Source organism: Oncorhynchus kisutch, linkage group LG11 (assembly GCF_002021735.2).
Source record: "Oncorhynchus kisutch isolate 150728-3 linkage group LG11, Okis_V2, whole genome shotgun sequence".
Lineage (NCBI taxonomy): Eukaryota > Metazoa > Chordata > Actinopteri > Salmoniformes > Salmonidae > Oncorhynchus > Oncorhynchus kisutch.
In genome coordinates, this window is record NC_034184.2 from 56,138,310 (window position 1) to 56,153,411 (window position 15,102).

The 15,102-nt window shown below is 39.6% G+C and overlaps 1 protein-coding gene across 1 annotated transcript; it reads right to left on the reverse strand.

The window, feature by feature from the left end:
* Positions 1–561: 561 nt before the first annotated feature.
* Positions 562–3,223, reverse strand: LOC109899054 (melanocortin receptor 4-like). Its single transcript, XM_020494107.2, has one exon. The coding sequence runs from the start codon at positions 2,923–2,925 to the stop codon at positions 1,912–1,914; it is 1,014 nt and encodes a 337-aa protein (XP_020349696.1). The 5' UTR covers positions 2,926–3,223; the 3' UTR covers positions 562–1,911.
* Positions 3,224–15,102: the final 11,879 nt, after the last annotated feature.

A 15,102-nucleotide genomic window follows, 5' to 3' on the forward strand; every position in this document is an offset into this window, starting at 1 on the left:
TACAAACTCTCTCAGCCCTATTAGACTAAGTACACAAATACTCAAAGAGCAAAATCTTGCAGAATTTAATCTATTCAAAACCTAATATACTGTAACTACATATTAGGTTGTTTGAGATGATTTCCCAGTCTTATTTGTCCAAACCATCATTTTGATAAGAAAATAAATTACATTAATTCCATAGAAAGCTCCCAGCCTTCAAAGAGATCTTCTTTGTTTGTGATTGACCACATTTTTGAGTTCTCAAAGGTTAAAGTCTAAACTGGGAGAAGAAAAGTATAAAATCCTAATTTGCTGTTTCAAAACACTTGGGGGGGGGGGGGGTTTGTAGATAGCTACTCATAGAAGTTAACTTGTCTAAACACATAGGCCTATTGATCTAAGCTCACAGGGTCGGCAACACTTTTAATGAGAGTAAGGCTGCCTTTGAGTAAGCTTTAACACAATAGTAAGGGTGCAGCTTTCATCTAAAGAATAAAACTACAACCAATCAGAATAAATTATGATACTGAGTATGAACTGCAATGAAAGAATAATACAAGAAACAGATGGTTATATCGTTCTGTAAACAATAGGCTTTACACATGATTTTATTAAAATATGTATATATAACACCGCCGTTGAAATTGTTATTTTACATCACAGTGCAGCATGTTTAAGGCCAGAACATCAAGCGACATGATATAAACACAAAAGCACATAGTCACTTGGTTTAAATTTTAGAGCAAAATACAATATCAATAGAATCTAGAATTAGGGTTGGGGTTAGGAAATTATAGAATTCATACATAAGAAGTTACATGTACACTGTAAAATAAGACTGCAAAGAATTATCCAAACACTTGATGAACGCATATTGAGGATGAATAAAAAATATAGATGAAAGTGTGTCTGTGTCATGTAATGGTGACTTTATAAATGCACATGTCCACACAAGGTCAGATTTTTTTTTCAAGCAGCATAGGTAGCTTTTAGCTTTTAAACAAATGAGATGTAGCTCTCCCGACTGGGTTTATTCTCAACAGAAATCATTTCAATTAGTGCTTCACTTTGTTGTTGTTTTTTTCAATTTAGAGCCAGAGGAAAAATCCTCTGACATCTATTCTACAAAGCACGGTGCAAGACTTTAGTTTTTTGTTTTTTACTGTTTGCTTACAATATCTAACAGCTACATTGTGTTTGATCCGGGAGGTAGATGATCTTTTTGAAACTTTCCAATTTTAATCATTCAGAGTATGAAATAAACGTACACTGTCATATAGTGTGCCATTTAAAGATGCAGTCCTGGATCTTAAGCACTTACAAATATATTGTAGAACATTTGAATTCCTAATATATCATATGAATTGGATGACGTAGTACACGACTGTGCACAATTTTCGGTGACCAGTTTTGGCTCGTGAGCACTACTTTCAGTGTGTATGTTATCCTTGAAAAATACCGTAATGTGTAGGCAGCTGCCACTCAGTACTTCAAATATATTTTAAATATTAAAATATCTAACTTATTTTAAATAGATATCTTTCTCATATCATCATCATATCTTCTCACATTATGGGTCAGTTACTTTAAAAACAGAATTGTTCGAGACAAACAAAAAGATACCTGATTGTGCTGTAGAGAACGAATGGGTTTTGTGTTGTGTTCTGTTTTTACAGTTTGTATGTAAACCAACCTTCTCTTTGGCTACCCGAGCCATGGTAACCAGAAATGGTTAAGAGGAACTACTTTTGAAGAATTTACAACCATGTCCTGGAGCACGGGCAGAAAGAGGGCAAATCAGTCCTCACCAATCACAATCAGCACCAACATCAAAGACCTCATGCTGTACACACCGTCTCAGCTGTCTCTTTCATGTGAGGAGACAAAGGCAGATGCCACCTCAGCAGTTGTCAGCTGTTCAAAGGGTCACTATTTCCCGGGGAGCTCACACACACACAGGTTTGGCAAGCTGTACCAGCAGAAGATCTCTTTGAAGGTCTTCCTCATCTCCTGGCTACGGAGTGCGTAGATGAGAGGGTCAATGACCGAGTTACACATGATGAGGATGAGGTACATGTTGAAGTGCGACATGAAGCAGGCACAGTAGGGATTCCTGGGGCAGGCGATAATGAGGATGAGGTGGAGGAAGAAGGGAGCCCAGCACACTACGAACACACCTAGGAGGATGGTGAGGGTGATGGCGCCCTTCATGTTGGCATGCTGGCGGATGGGCGCGTTCCCAGGCAGCATGGCAATCCTCTTCATGTGTAGCCGGGCTAGGAGGAACATGTGGATGTAGAGCGAGGCCATAAGTGCCAGCATGGTGAAGAACATGGTGATAAGGCAGATGAGGACAGTGGTGCTCTCAGAGTAGATGATGAAGAGCACGCCCGACGCCACGCAACACAACCATATGAGGGAGATCACCGCCAGCGCTCTTTTTACCGTCACAATGTTATGGTAGTGCAGCGCGTAGAATATGGTGATGTAGCGGTCTATGGCGATTGCCAAGAGACTACAGATCGACGCCAGCAGTGAGCTACAGATCATGGAGTCAAACACGTTGTCCATGCTTTTTATCAGCGACCCAGAGATGCTCAGGTTGCCGCTGTTGATCAGGGCTATGACGATCGTCTCGGAGGCATTGGAGACGCTGACCAGCATGTCGGCCACAGCCAGAGAACAGATGAAGAAGTACATGGGAGAGTGGAGGTTCTTGTTCTTGATGATAGCGGCAATCACCAGGATGTTCTCTAATAAACTGACAATCCCCAGCGTGAGGAAGACCTCGGTGGAGATGAGGAGCTGGTCGTAACATCCTGTCGAAGAGTCATTGAGACCAATGCCCTCTGAGTCTTTGTTGACGGATACCAGACTCCCAGCAGTGCTGGAGTTCCTGTTATAGCTCACAGAGATCAACCCATGGTGTTCTGTGGCATTCATTGTGTAGTTGGTAGTTCTCTTAGTTGGTTCTCTAAGCCTTTTAGTAAAATGTTAATGTCCCCATTCTAGCCTTGTTGGCTATTAATCCACCTAGTTAAGTCCATCAGTATACTCCGAAATGATCAGTGCTGCGTGCTCAATGGTCCTCTTGTTCTGTTGTCTTCCATGCTCAGAGTCAGGCGCCCGGCAGGTGGTGGAAAGCAGAATGAATCCCAATGTTTGATCCTCTTCTTTGCCTCATCCAGCCCCCAAACTGGTCAAGCAGAGTCATTTTCTTCAGACATCTGCTGATGTTAGCCTTCCTTAGCCCCTGGCACTCTCTCTACACTGCTATCAACTGGCAGCCTCCAGGAAGAATGAGAAAGAAAGAAAGCGAGAGAGAGAGAGCGAGAGAGAGAGAGAGAGAGAGAGAGAGGGGGGGGGGGGGCAGAGGTAAGGATGAAAATAGAGTGATGATACAAGGAGAGAGATAGTGAATTGAGAATTGAGAGATGTTAGAGATATGAAGTAAAACGTATGTAAATAGAAAAGTGGTCGAAGGAGAAAATGGAAAGAAAGAAGGACTGAAGATAAAGAAAGCAGAGGAGTGAGAGAGCATGGCAGAGAATGAATGAAAGAACAGGAGCTGAGTTGATCAGTGACAGGAGTGTGAACCTCAGAGATGGAGAGGGCGGACCACTTTGCAGACTACATAATCTCTTCCCTTTCCTTCCAGAGTTATACAGTCAAAAATAAACCTCCCCACAGCCCCTCCCCCTAGTCATGTTAGCCATTCAGCTCACAAGACAAGAGTAGGGAGGGGCAAACTGTATTGCTGGTGTTGATAAACTTAAAAAGGCACAGCAGATTGAAGAATGAAGGATTATAACAGATCAATGTTTTTTTACCTACACACTAAAAACAAATGGATATATATAGTGCCAAATAATGGTTATTTGGCTTGTAACCTTAGCGGATCCCTTTTTGGGGGCCCCCACCTGGGTGCATGTTTTTTTTTTCCCTAGCACTACACAGATGATTCAAATAGTTGGTTATTTGAATCAGCTGTGTAGTGCTAGGGCAAAAACCAGAACGTGCACCCGGGGGCGGGCAGGAGTGTGCCAATGTGTGTATCGCTGAATCAGAAGTACATCGTCAATGACTTCCCGAAGCTTCATTTGATCATGTGCTTTATCTAACTGTGTGTTGCAAAATGTGAGATCACACTGATTTCACTGTGGTTCTGATGCTTTCTTTGATTCCAAGCTACCTTCAAACACCGACCTATTCTGGACACCGTATTTACAAATATAGTTAGGATTCTGTAGTTTCACCTGACAAGGAGCTTAGCAGGTAGAGTAGGGAGCTATGGAACATTTAGGGATGTGAGGGTATGAGGCCAAATACCATTGAAAACACAACATTCATTCGTTTTTCAAATACATTAGCATAGTATACCTTTCTGTCTTAAGCATCCCAAATAATAACATAGATTCTGTTTTTTTATATACTAGTAAACTTGAAGTTATAAAAAGGAAAGCATGGTATAAGATGTATCCAGGCAAAAACTCAGTTTCCCATCACTAGTGCTAGCTATAGTATAGTTTTGAGCCGCTAAAGAGAGAATTAAGAATCTCAGACAAAGTCAATGGTCTGAATCCAAAGCTTGTCACTAGCTGCAAACGTCAAGGTTATCTGTCCCCACCTAATAATGTGGTGTGTGTTTGTGTGTGTGTGTGTGTGCATGTGTGTCCAATCAAATCAAATCGTTAGTGACATGCGCAGAAAACCGGTGTAGACCGCACAGTGAAATGCTTATTTACGAGCCCCTGTCGGTTAGACAGTGCAGTTTAAAAAAAATACAGATAACATTAAGAGATAAAAGTAACAAGCAATTAAAGAGGAGCAGTAAAAAAAATAATAACAATATATACAGGGGGGTGCTGGTACAGAGTCAATGTGTGGGGTCACCGGTTAGTTGAGGTAGTATGTGCATATAGGTAGAGTTCATTAAAGTGACTATACATAGATGACAACAAAGAGTGGCAGTGTTGTGGAGAGGGGAGGGGGGGTGCAATGTGAATAGTCTGGGTAGCCATTTGACTGGATCTTCAGGAGTCTTATGGTTTGGGTGTAGAAGCCTGTTGGACTGAGACTTGTGTGTAAATATATATTTGTGTGCATGCATGTCTGTTTGTGAGTGCATGTGTGTGTGCACATGTTTGTGGGTAGCTCTCTTCTGCAGTCAAATGACCAGAAGAGGCCTCTAGTGGCCTCATGGGTGGAATGTTAATATTTTCATACATTCACAATCAATAAAAAATTTATTAACACTGTCTAACACTGTCTAAGTCAGGGGAGGGGGTTCTACTAAGCTATATTTAATTGTTTAACGAAGGTAATACCAAGGATCATTTTGCTATTTGACTTTGAATTTGAAGACCCCTTGAAATATAAAAACATATATACATTTTTGTTACTGCCACTAGCCCTCACTAGCAGCTTGATGATAGGCTCCCTGTTAACCAGCTATACATTTGATAACAGTAGGTATTAAAACCTCACTTTTCTTTCCTTCTTCATGAAACTGATCTCAGGCAGAGGTCAACCCTTGCTTTTAATTTGCACCTTTTCCTTGTACCCCAGAGAATGAAAGTGGTTCTTCAACAAAAGGTCCATAACATTTTCAGCAGTGTTGGCCATTCTACCCTTCTGGCGGAGAAAACTGCAAAAACGCGCTGGTAGCTAGCTACTGAAGTTAGCAAGGCAACTTGTCACGTTCGTCATAACGAGGAGACCAATACGCAGCATGACATGTATACATACTATTTTAATTAACGAATAAAGACTAAACAAACTAACAAAATTAACGTGAAGCTATAATAACTGAGTGCTGACATGCAACTACACAGACAATAACCCATCAAATACCCAAGGAATATGGATACCTAAATATGGTCCCCAATCAGAGAACGATAACCAGCTGCCTCTGATTGGGAACCAATCTAGGCAACCATAGACATATAAACACTTAGATATTCAAAAAACCCTAGACAATACAAAAACGACACAAACCACCCTCGTCACACCCTGACCTAACCAAAATAAGAAAGAAAACAAAGATAACGAAGGTCAGGGCGTGACAGTACCCCCCCCAAAGGTGCGGACTCCCGGCCGCAAACCTAAACCTATATGGGAGGGTCTGGGTGGGCATGTAACCTCGGTGGCGGCTCTGGTTCTGGATGCCGCCTCCCTTCTTTACACTAAGTAAACCTGCTTCTGATTGAGAACCATACCAGGCCAACTGCAAAAACACAACATAGAAAACAAAACATAGACAACCCACCCAACTCACGCCCTGACCATGCTAAAACAAAGACATAACAAAGGGACTAAGGTCAGAACGTGACATCTGTGCTTCCAACTTTGTGTTAACAGTCTGGGGATGGCCCTTTCCTTTTTCAGCATGACAATGACCCGTGCATAAAGCGATGTCCATACTGAAATGGTTTGTCGAGATTGGTGTGGAGGAACTTGACTGGCCTGCACAGAACCCTGACCTCAACCCCATTGAACACATTTGGGATGAATTGAAACACCGGCTGCGAGCCAGGCCTAAACACCCATCATTAGTGCCCGGCCTTATTAGTGCTCTAGTGACTGAATGGAAGCATGTCCCTGCAGCAATGTTTCAACGTCTAGTGGAACTCCTACCCAGAAGAGTGCAGCCTGTTATAACAGAAAATCCATATTAATGCCCAAGAATTTGGAATGAGATGTTCGACAAGTGGGTGTCAAGGAATTAAGATCAAGGGCCTGATTACCTCTCCACCAATGTTATTTACATGTTGAAATGTCGTTGTGGTCTGTCTTAAATAGGGAAAACCCATAGAAGTCTTATGACACAGATCAGTGAGCACTGCAGCAGTATATGGAAAGTGAGACAAAAACATCTGGTTGCTACTCATTTTGTACAAGCTGGACATCTTATTAGTTCTCTGACATACATTGGAATAGAAATGATCAAGATGTCATGCAGGGAAGGGGGCACTGAGATGAAACTTCTTCAAAGGGAATATTTTTGGATCCACAGGCTCAAAACACTGTCTCCTCTTGGCCTTAACGAGGAGTTTCAATATGTCCAAATTGTGTTTTTTTTTAATCCAAATTGAATATTGTATGTGTATGTATATTACTGTCAATCTTGATCATATTTCCTATGTATGATCATATATTTTGATACATTGAATGATAATATTGTGAAATGATGTTATACATTTTTTAACTTGTGGTTCAGGAGGTGATGTCAGTGAGTATTGCCCTTATATATAGGACGTTACAACATTGTTGTAAATAAATATAACCTGGGAGCATGAGCAGCATTTTCCTTTCTGTTTTTTACCTGGATGCACGTATGTTATTTTGCTTTTGTCGACAAGCATGTGGCCATGTAGTGTAACTTTGCTGTAATACCAAATCATTTATAGGTGACATTTTTGTCCTGCTTTCATAGTGAAGTTTAATTGTAACAGAAATATAAACTCATGATACGCATGCTCTAATACCAAATCGTTTGTAGGTTACTTTTTAAAATGTATTTTCATTCCATAGTTAATAATAACACAAGTATAAGCTCAAAAGCCTGGTCCCAGATATGTTTGTGCTATAATTTCATCCTCTCATAATGCCAAACAAGTGGGATTCTAATGATAATAACAGGGGTAGTGCCAGAAACGGTCTGTTAGTCCAGTCCTACAAAGGATGACTTTTCGGATGTGAATGACAATCCACCCTAGGCTACAGTACAAAAAGTAGTTTCTGACTAGATTTGTGTATTTCACCCCACATACTGTAACGATCTTCTTCTGATGAGGAGTATGAAAGATCGGACCAAAATGCAGCGTGGTAAGTGTCCATTTTAATGAAATATAACTGAACGCTGAATACAAAATAACCAAAGTGAAACACTGAAAATCAAAACAATTCTGTATGGTGAAACACAGACACAGAAAACAACTAAGCACAAACACCAGGAGGGAACAGGCTACCTAAGTATGGTTCGCAGAGACAACGATTACCAGCTGCATCTGATTGGGAACCATACCAGGCCAAACACATAGAAATAGAAAACATAGAATTCCCACCCCAACTCACGCCCTGACCAAACTAAAATAGAGACATAAAAAAGGAACTAAGGTCAGCACGTGACACATACACAGTACAGCAATTGAAAACTAAGGTCAGCTATTCAAAACAATAGTCAAACCAGTACATTTACGCAACCATATAGATTACTGCAAAATTTTATGACTGCTGTCTCACACATTAAAATATGTGCAATGAAATATAATGAACATGAAATTAGCTAGGCTAAAGCAAATCTATCCCTATGTGGAAAGTAATAACTGATATAAAACTTAGCAATGCAAGTAGGTTGGCTACAATTAAAGTACTTTATGACAAATACTGTAAACAAATCTATGAATATTAATCTGTGTGTAAATGTAATGCTGCCTGACATTTACATTTTGGTGTTTTAGCAGTATTCTGAACAACTCAAGTAAAGTAAAGTAACTCCTCCAATGACCTTGCTGGTTCCAGGTCAATGCCTTCAAACCCACCCTCAGGGCAGAACCTCCCTCAGTGCAGAGAGCAACGTACTCTTGCTCCTCCCTATGCTTTGAAGGTACACTGTAACAAAATGCTGTAAATGTACAGTAAAATGTTTTGTTAGCTACTGTAATTCTATATTACAGTACAGTACTGCAAAGAGCAATACATTATGGGGGCTCAATGGCATTTAGCTACACTACTGCAAAATTATTTTACAATACAATACCATTTCACAGTAAAGTACTGAATTACATATTTTTCTGTACACAGTGTACAAAACATTAAGAACACCTTCCTAAAAATTGAGTTGCTGGCTACTGTGCTGGCAGCTATTCACTCTAGTTCATCACCAAACTACGGTACTATCCTGTGTTATTGGAGCTCCAAAAACATGTTGAACACTAGTGGGCGCATGGCATGTTATTTTCATTTCTGGTTAATTAATTAACATATTGTGAGGCGTGCTTTGTAAGCGGCTATAATTGTTGCACCTGTTCGTGAGACCGCTGTATTAATTTAACTGAAATGTGGTGTTAGTTCCATAACAATGTAATGTGTATAGGGGACAGATCAGTGTTTGCAAGTCTCAAACATTTATGGCCTCTCCCAGTGCAAGTGATATAAAACACCAAATATTCATTGGTATGCTGTAATATATAAATGTATATTCACTGTTAGCGCTGCAGTAATTTTATTACAATGAAATGTAACATTAAAGCACTCTATTGCTGTTTTGCTGTATATCTACTGCAGAATTCTGAAAATTATGGTGCATTGTAGACATACGTTTTTGGAGGGAAAGAATCGTTGTCTCTAACATAATTCGAGACTTGCCTTTTAAGTGCCTATTTTTTGTTGAACCTGTTAATGAGAATGCTGTACCAATTTAACTGATATGTGGTAGTAGTCACCCGCCAATTTAATGTGTAGGGGACAGATCAGATTGGCAGCAAGTCTTAAACCTCTTAAATGTAATTACATGTAATCATGAGAGGACCATAAACAATAACTAGAAAGCTTAAATCCCCAAAAGCTTAAAATCTCACCATTCTGGTAAAAAATCGATAGAAATAGCTGAGGTGTAGTCACTTTTGAGAACACAAGCTCATGTACACAGTACAAATATGATAAAACATATGCAAATATGAAATATTTTTTATGACATATTTCCTGTTCAATAAAAATGTATGAATAAGGCTTGAAATGACTTTTATGCTTTCTAAATATAGTATAATAAAAATATAAAACCACTAACTATAAGATTTTACATTCCTTATAACTGTGAAATACATATTTATATGTTTCGTGTTAGAGAAAATGTGCATATTTTCAAAACTTCTGCCCCCATCGCTGTAAACGTCACATAGAGCTCTAGCTTGGCATCCTGAACTCGTTAGGAACTCGCCAATCATCTCATATTAAACTTGTCCATCTATGACAAGCAGAATTTTTTTTTGTTTAAATTCAATGAATTATTTTAGATTAATGCTATAAATCAATCTCTGAATGTGCTATAGTGACAAAACCACTCTTTCCTCCTGCACTATGAAGTAAGGATTGCAGACATGTTCTTTATACCATTTGTATGTCTCTGTTCCCAGTATGAAGGAGGTTAGTGGTAGTTTTGCTAACTAACGTTAGCACAATAATTGAATGTCTATGGGTTCTAGCATGCTAAGTGTAGCCCACTCTCCCCACTATAGCCACTCCACTGTATGAATGAGAGCTGCAGGGTGCAAACAGCTCCGTTGTCACGTTCTGACCTTGATTTCCTTTGTTTTGTCTTTATTTAGTATGGTCAGGGTGTGAGTTGGGGTGGGCAGTCTATGTGTGTTTTTCTATGTTGGGGTTTTGAGTTCAGCCTAGTATGGTTCTGAATCAGAGGCAGGTGTCGTTAGTTGTCTCTGATTGAGAATCATACTTAGGTAGCCTGGGTTTCACTTTTGAGTGGTGGGTGTTTATTTGTTTGTTGCCACACAGTACTGTTTCGGTTTTCGTTCATGTTCACGTTTATTGTTTTGTATTTCATAGGGTTCAGTTTATCTCTTAAAATAAACGTTATGGACACTTACCATGCTGCGTATTGGTCCTCCGATCCTTCTCGCTACTCCTCCTCAGAAGAGTAGGAAGAATGCCGTTACATCCGTGAGTGAATGACAGCTGTCTGAGGAGAGAAGTAGCTAAAAATGCCCAGATTTAAAGCAGAGGAGCTGATGAGGAAACAATTGGCGACCAGAATAACAGTTAGGGACAGGGAGTTACCAGCTGAAATGTACAAGGATAGAGGAGTACTGTTCTGCAAAGTATGTCAACATTTAATCGACTAACGTAAACTAACTCACTTTTGTACATCGCGCTGGTCCATACAATTTACCTTATTTTAGTGCCCAGAAAACATAATACTTCCAGATCAACTGTAATATCAATAATATTGTAAAGCATAATTTCTCCTCTTTCCAACAAAATCAATGACGAGGCCTTCATGATGCCCATCTCTGCATGATTCAAGAAGGCAATGAGCTCCGTCGGGTCTTTTTAAAATGGCGGATGGGGAAGCAAAACCTATTGCGGGATAGTGAGAAGGAGAGATGTCGTATGGGGAAACATTTTTTCACTCAATCTATCCAACTTATCACTTTATTGCCTCTAAAATGTAAATAAAACACTATAAAGAGTTTAAATAATGTGTCATTACATTCCTATTTGAAGGTTTGTGTCAAATTTGAATCGAGATTTTAGGGCGGTGCTAAAGTGATCATCTGAAATAAACAGGGGCTTTTGAGAGTCATATCTTGCAGTGATGACGCAAAAAATGACTAGGTATAACCCTGTCCATATCCCTTACTTGTTTTTAAACTGTAAGACAGAATTAGTTGCTTTATGCGTGCTGTACGTTATGCCATGACATGTCACGATGTAACGTACAGCATTGGAGGGGTCAATTTTTTCAACTTTCTCCAATACTATAGAGACATTAGCATGTCAATCAATGCTTGAATATAAACTTAGTTCACACCCCAGATTTTGATGTCAACACAGTCGCTACAGTCCCATTAGTTTTCTTTGCAGCCTCGTTTGAATGTCGCGGTTATGTACATTTGTACTGGATGGGGTTAGCGTACGTTACATATGACGTCAAACTGTGGTGGAGCACCTGAGGTCACTCCGACACAAAAACAGGAGGGCTAGTAGTGGACTAGGTAAGCATTATGATGCTTTAGCTAGATATTGATTTATTAACTAGCTAGTAGATTCTCTATCTCGCTATTATCTGTTCTTGATAATTCCATTTTTGTCTGTACCTAGATAGAGTGGCACGTTATTTCGCCGAAATTAGCCTGGAAAGCTTCCCAACTTGTGACTCCAGCTCCATCACTATGTTTAGTTAGCAAAACTGACTTGGTGGAGCCATCAAAACAAGTGACAAGTTGGGAATTACAAAATAATATGTGATTTGTTGTATGTGCGACATTTATTTTTAATGACTTTCATTATTTGAAAAAAATGGTGTGTGAGACATAGTGTCAGGTTTATGGACAGTGTGTGTATCTCTTTGTGTCTGTCTGTGTGTTCCAGGCCTCTGTGTCTGGCTTACGGGCTATGTGTGAGTGTGTCTGCGTGTGTGTCTGTGTGTTCCAGTTTTCTGTGTCAGGGTTATGGAATGTGCATTTATGTGTGTGTGTGTTTCGCTTCAGGAGAGAGTGCTTAGCTTCAAAGCTTGAGATCTACTGTAGGCCTGCTATTGAACTGAAAATCTGAGAATCCTTCATTTAAAAAATGGAACCATTGTTCTTTATATATTTTTATTTTTCAGTACAAACAAGCACACAGACCCTGGTCTCCTGTCTGGAAAATACCCCCTCCACAGCTGAGAGAATTGAGTTCATCTTGGATGAAAAATATCTGTTATCTAAGAATTCAAAGGACCAATAAAAAGGGATAAAAACGTAGGTGCTGGATTTTAGGCCGGTAGCAACGACCAGAGGGTGTCTGTTCCGAACACGAGGAAGCATGAGTTCCAGTTCAATGGTTTAATGAAGATCCACACACACACATACAACACCACTCTCTCTGATACTAATTTTGGTTATGTAAAGAAAAGAGGAGAACTTAGGCTAAAGCACGGTATGGGAAAAATGTGCCTATTTGCATGTCAAAAACAGGCTATGTGGACCCAAACACAGGCTATATGCACAAAGAACAATAGAGCGATGTATAAATATCTAAACATTATGAAACATAATAAGCATGAGTTATCTACAACCAAAAATAACCTAACACAGACAAATGCTAATAAATGTTAATCGCTAATAAGCATGCAAAATAGTAATGTATTCTGGATAAAAAGGCTAATGCTAACACTAGCAGGAGTACGCGAGCTAGCTACCTAGCAAGTTTAACACAAATGGTACATATTTACAACAGACACTATTTAGTTCCAAACAACAAGACACCAGGATTTTGGCACTTTCATTTAGCTGCACGCACAATAAACATCAGAAAGAAAAACAATTTATTCTAAGGAGGTAGAATAAGCAGGAGGGAAAAACAGGTTGGTCATCGGAATGGAAAGTACAGACTGCCTTTGGTCCTGCCTGTTTCGGGTATTATGCTGAGTCCTGGGGAAAAGGCTGCTGATTGGCTAATATAATCATGATGATTGGCGTGACCATATTCCAATAGGAAAACCAAAATAAAGTTGGGGGCTTGGAAAGGAGATGAGCTGGCCATTTCTACATTTGACTTCACAAGAACATTAATCGAAGCAGATATACGTCTTGAGAAGGGGCCCAAGTTGTCTACATTTCTGAAGAAACAATGCAACCAAAGGAGGGTCTTTCCCAGAGCCAACTCATCTGACACTTATGTAATCCTTGAAGAGATGACCGATGCCTTTGAAAGATGTTAACTCGCCATCCTACTCCATCCTGTCGTGGAAGCTGTCATTTTCTGTCTCAGCAACAATGGCCTTGACTTTAAAACCTCTTAAAGGTTAGGGTCATTTTTTTCAACTTTTTGATAAAAAGCGTGCAAAATTTCAATGCCCTGCTTCTCATGCCAGGAATATAGTATATGCATATGATTAGTATGTGTGGATGGAAAACACTCTGAAGTTTATAAAACTGGTTAAATCATGTCTGTGACTATAAGAGAACGTGTGTAGCAGGCAAAACCCCAAGGAGAAACTGTTCACAAAAAAAATATATATATATCCCTCCTCCAGTTCCCTGAATTGTCTATGGCAAGGGAAATTAGATAGCGCCCAGTTTACAGTTCCTACAGCTTCCACACGATGTCGCCAGTCTTGGGAATTGGGTTGAAGTTAATCTTTGGTGAAATGAAGAATAGGCACTTCCTGTCAGAGGGTACACGGTGGAAAGTTATGAAAGAGAGAAAATCGTCCATGATTTCTTGACTTGCTGCTATTGAATACAGATCGCCCCGTCATCAATTTGATCGATTATTAACGTTTACAAATACCTATAGTTGGATTACAAAAGTAATTTGAAGTATTTTGGCAAAGTTTATAGGCAACTTTTTTTATTTAAAAAAATGACGTTGCGTTTTGGAAAGCTGTTTTTTTCTGGATCAGACGGGCTTTATAAATGGACATTTTGGGTATACATGGACGGAATTAATCGAAAAAAAGAACCAATTGTGATGTTTATGGGACATATTGGAGTGCCAACAAAGAATGCATGTTTTATATTTTATTTCTGCGTTTTGTGTAGCGCCGGCTACGCTAATTATTTTGTTTACGTCTCGTTCAGGTATTTCGGGGGGGGCGTGCTATCAGATAATAGCTTCTCATGCTTTCGCCGAAAAGCATTTTTAAAATCTGACATGTTGGCTCGATTCACAACGAGTGTAGCTTTAATTGAGTACCCTGTATGTGTGATTTAATGAAAGTTTGAGTTGTTTCTCGTACTATTTGAATTTGGCGCTATTTGGCTATTGGCCAGGAGAGACGCTAGAAACTCTATAGCCATAAGAGGTTAACTAGGTGTGGGCTTTTGTAGGTGACTCAGCTAGCTACATGAAGAAGGCTTTCACCAGCATCTTGAAGGGCGTCTTCCCCAACTCTAGACACGTCACCTGCTTTGCCCATCTCCTAAATCTGGTGCTGAAGGTTTTTCCAGAGGTGTTAAAACTTCTCATGGCTGAGATCCCGCTAACAGGATTGATTTGACAACAGCCAGTGAAAGTGCAGGGTGCCAAATTCAAAACAACAGAAATCCCATAATTAAAATGTCTCAGACATACAAGTATTTCACAACATTTTAAAGATACACTTCTTGTTAATTCCACCAAAGTGTCCGATTTCAAAAAGGCTTTATGGCGAAAGCACCACAAACAATTATTTTATGGTTCAGAGCCAAGTCACAGAAAAACACAGCAATTTTTCCAGCCAAAGAGAGGAGTCACAAAAATCAGAAATAGAGATAGAATTAATCACTAACCTTTGATGATCTTCATCAGATGACACTCATAGGACTTCATGTTACATAATACATGTATGTTTTGTTCGATTAAGTTCATATTTATATCAAAACTATCACTATACATTGGCGCGTTATGTTCAGT

Excerpts from the sequence above, each read along its gene's own strand:
- LOC109899054 (XM_020494107.2), bottom strand. The coding sequence starts at position 2,925 with ATGAATGCCACAGAACACCATGGGTTGATCTCTGTGAGCTATAACAGG.